Source organism: Egretta garzetta, unplaced genomic scaffold, assembly GCF_000687185.1.
Source record: "Egretta garzetta isolate BGI_Z169 unplaced genomic scaffold, ASM68718v1 scaffold45, whole genome shotgun sequence".
In the NCBI taxonomy this organism is placed as follows: domain Eukaryota; kingdom Metazoa; phylum Chordata; class Aves; order Pelecaniformes; family Ardeidae; genus Egretta; species Egretta garzetta.
In genome coordinates, this window is record NW_009260028.1 from 7,896,780 (window position 1) to 7,899,903 (window position 3,124).

The window sequence follows — 3,124 nt, forward strand, 5'->3', positions numbered from 1 at the left end:
CTGCTTTCTAGCGTGTGGAGTTTACGTGAAGCATCAAAGGCAACTTGCTGGCAGGATTCACGGAATTCTACCCAAATCAGTAACTGGGATTGGAGAGGGGCATTTAAGACAAGAAGGTAGCTTTAGTCCTAAACTTATTTCCCTAGCCTGGTCCTCAAAATAATGAGCATTCTGTAGCTGGGTGTATGTGTGTGGATCAAAAAGCTTTTTCATAAAAATGGAAAGAACTTGTGCATTAATTAAAACCCCATTGTTGTAATCGTACTAAAAACCTCAATTGTTTGGTTCTGCTTACCAGTCGCTCATTAGCACTTGCTGCAATGCTTCATCCTGTGACCAAGGACTGGCCTTCCCAGCCATCTTTCTATCTGCTCCGATCCGAGGGAACAGCTGCAGCCATGGCAGTGAAGGGTGAAGCCAGTAAACGAGGCTTTGCTGAAAGGCACAGCGCAGTTCCGTGGACAGTTTTGGTTCCTAGATTTCAAAAAGTATTTAGTGAGGACAGTAATACTTAAGGCAGCACTGCAAGTGATGGATGAAAAAAATGTTACACTAGATGATGATAATACTGAAAAAAATTCCCAGGCTTGTGAATAAGCCAGACTGAAGAAAGATGGACAGCAACCGGCAACCACTCCACAGCTGAAATGAAACAAGCACTCAACACTGTTTGCCACCGTGGGTACAAGCCGCGGATGGAACTGGATCGGTACTCTAAATGAGCCTTATTCTTAATGAAAATACGATCAAAACGAGTTGCAACCAAACCTTCACTGCCAGCGTGCATAAGGAAAAGTGCAAAGGGACATTCTGCTTTCTAAAGCTGGAGCTTTGAGCTGAGGTGGCCAGCAGGTCGAGGGAGGTTCTCCTCCCCCTCTACTCTGCCCTGGTGAGACCCCACCTGGAGCACTGTGTCCAGTTCTGGGCTCCCCAGTTCAAGAAAGACGAGGAACTCCTAGAAGGAGTCCAGAGGAGAGCAACTAGGATGATAAAGGGACTGGAGCACCTCCCCTACGAGGAAAGGCTGAGAGAGTTGGGCTTGTTCAGCCTGAAGAAGAGAAGACTGAGAGGGAATCTAATCAACACGTACAAATATCTCAAGGGTGGATGTCACGAGGACAGAGCCAGACTCTTTGCAGTGGTGCCCAGCGACAGGTCAAGGGGCAATGGGCACAAACTGAAGCATAAGAGGTTTCAGTTGAATATGAGGAAGAACTTCTTTACCTTGAGGGTGACAGAGCACTGAAACAGGCTGCCCAGGGGGGCTGTGGAGTCTCCTTCTCTGGAGATACTCAGAGCCCACCTGGACGATGTCCTGTGCAACCTGCTCTGGGTGAACCCGCTTTAGCAGGGGGGTTGGACTGGATGATCTCCCGAGGTCCCTTCCAACCCTTGCCGTTCTGTGATTCTGTTTATTACCTGTACGCTCTGTGGCAAGTTTGTTTCCGTAGCTCTACAATGCTGAGCAAATCCTTGAGCTTCCTCTTGAGCTTTTAAATGTTCTGCCCAGGTAAAAGGTTGGGAAGACATAAATAAAAGTCGTGTTTTAATACTCCAGTCTGCAGGAAATTCATGTCTTGGTGAAGAGGGAACTTCAGGTACAGCAACAGGTAAATGAAGGTCCTGACAAAACAGAAATGGCATCAGTTAACCCATGGAAAATAAAAAACAAAACAAAACAAAACAACAAAACCCCCCACAACTATGTAGCTACCTATTTATATTTAGCATGGTTAGGTCTCCTCTCACATTGATTTAGCAGTGGCAGGCAGACCGGACACTGGACTAGACAGGACCACGGCTATTACATCTAACATTTTGAGTTTAGTAGCCTATAAAAACACAAGTTAAACCTGTCACGTCCTGCATGTTTTTGTCTGACTTGGTGCAACAGCAAAAAAATGCCTGGCTCATTTTGATCCTAAGGAAGTACTTGCATTAAGTTAAGAGACATACTTAAATAAAAAAAGCTTTTGCAGACAGATTTTCTGAATCCCAGGTTACACACAGTCTGATTGTCCATAGGCTAACCAAAGTCACAGTCTATACTGAACTGATTTGTTTTAGTCAGTAACAGATTCTGATAGAAATATGGCATATACTGTTTATAAAAAATCAGAAGGTTTTCATTCACAGGAGTCTTTCTAAAACTCAGAAAGTAGGAACAGATAAAAGGATGAATAATTCAAAAAAAAGAAAATTCAGCCTTAAGTTTATGAAGACAAGGATTTCCATGCCAAACATTATTTCATTTCATCCTCTCTTGGTGATCACAATGTCAGACGCTTCCTAGTGGATACACAAAAATCCACTGGGGAGCTCTAGGACAGTTTGTTCTCTTTGAAAGGTCATTCTTCTATTCTGCCAAGTTACTTTGAACTTGAGTTTCTGAACCTATAACAATGTTAGATGTTGTCTGCTTGAAACTGTCTGTTAATGACTGGTTTTCAGGTATTCTTTTTCCTGTGTGCCTGGTGAAGCTGTTTGTTCCCTTTCTGTAGCTGAATAAAAGACTGCGGGAGACGTATGACTTTCCTTATCCCAACAAAATATAAAACTAAGAAACAGGAGAATTATAGTAAACATGGTAATAAAACTAGAAGACAACAACCTCTGACCTCTGTCAACCTGAACTACCACAGTAGCGATGTCAGGCAGAAGGCTGGCTTTTAAGAGACTGTTACCATAACAGTAAACGTCCAGCCAATTTAAGAAATTTTCTTGTATGCCGACATTTTAGTACATCACTTCATACAGAGATGGACCATCACATATTAAGTTAGAGAGATTCAGCTTTTTTTTCATGGACTGAGAACAGCTAAAACCGATTCAGCAGCAGTACGCGCTGTTCCGTACATCGGCTAGGGCGAGGGTGTCAGCTCTTTCAGAGGGCTCTGCTCTCTTGCCGGGCTTATCTTCACAAACGGCCTCTAAAAGCTGAACAAAAAAGGAGCGTAAGATGTGGCACAAAACAAAAACCAGGCTGATGATAATTAAAAAACCCCCACCCCTCGCAGTGAAGCTTCAAGAGCGATACCGATCACGTACACGCCGCAGCAGCCAAGCGCAGTAGCTCAGTCCCCATCTACGTACAAAGCCCCGGGCCCGGGGGCTGCCCCTTTCG

General features: G+C 44.2%; 2 protein-coding genes across 2 annotated transcripts in view; both read right to left on the reverse strand.

Annotated features, from left to right (window-relative positions):
- Positions 1 to 3,124, reverse strand: part of DONSON (DNA replication fork stabilization factor DONSON) — a 13,544-nt gene that overhangs the window by 9,325 nt on the left and 1,095 nt on the right. Inside the window, exons 2-4 of the mRNA XM_035896424.1 lie at positions 2,857 to 2,937; positions 1,420 to 1,623; positions 296 to 474 (exon numbers count right to left, since the gene is read on the reverse strand). Of these exons, the coding sequence (XP_035752317.1) occupies positions 296 to 474; positions 1,420 to 1,623; positions 2,857 to 2,937 (464 nt within the window). The remainder of the gene's footprint in view (positions 1 to 295; positions 475 to 1,419; positions 1,624 to 2,856; positions 2,938 to 3,124) is intronic.
- The window catches only part of CRYZL1 (crystallin zeta like 1), a 27,205-nt gene continuing 26,936 nt past the window's right edge, over positions 2,856 to 3,124 (reverse strand). Inside the window, exon 15 of the mRNA XM_035896527.1 lies at positions 2,856 to 2,937. The gene's annotated coding sequence lies outside the window, so the exon portion shown is untranslated. The remainder of the gene's footprint in view (positions 2,938 to 3,124) is intronic.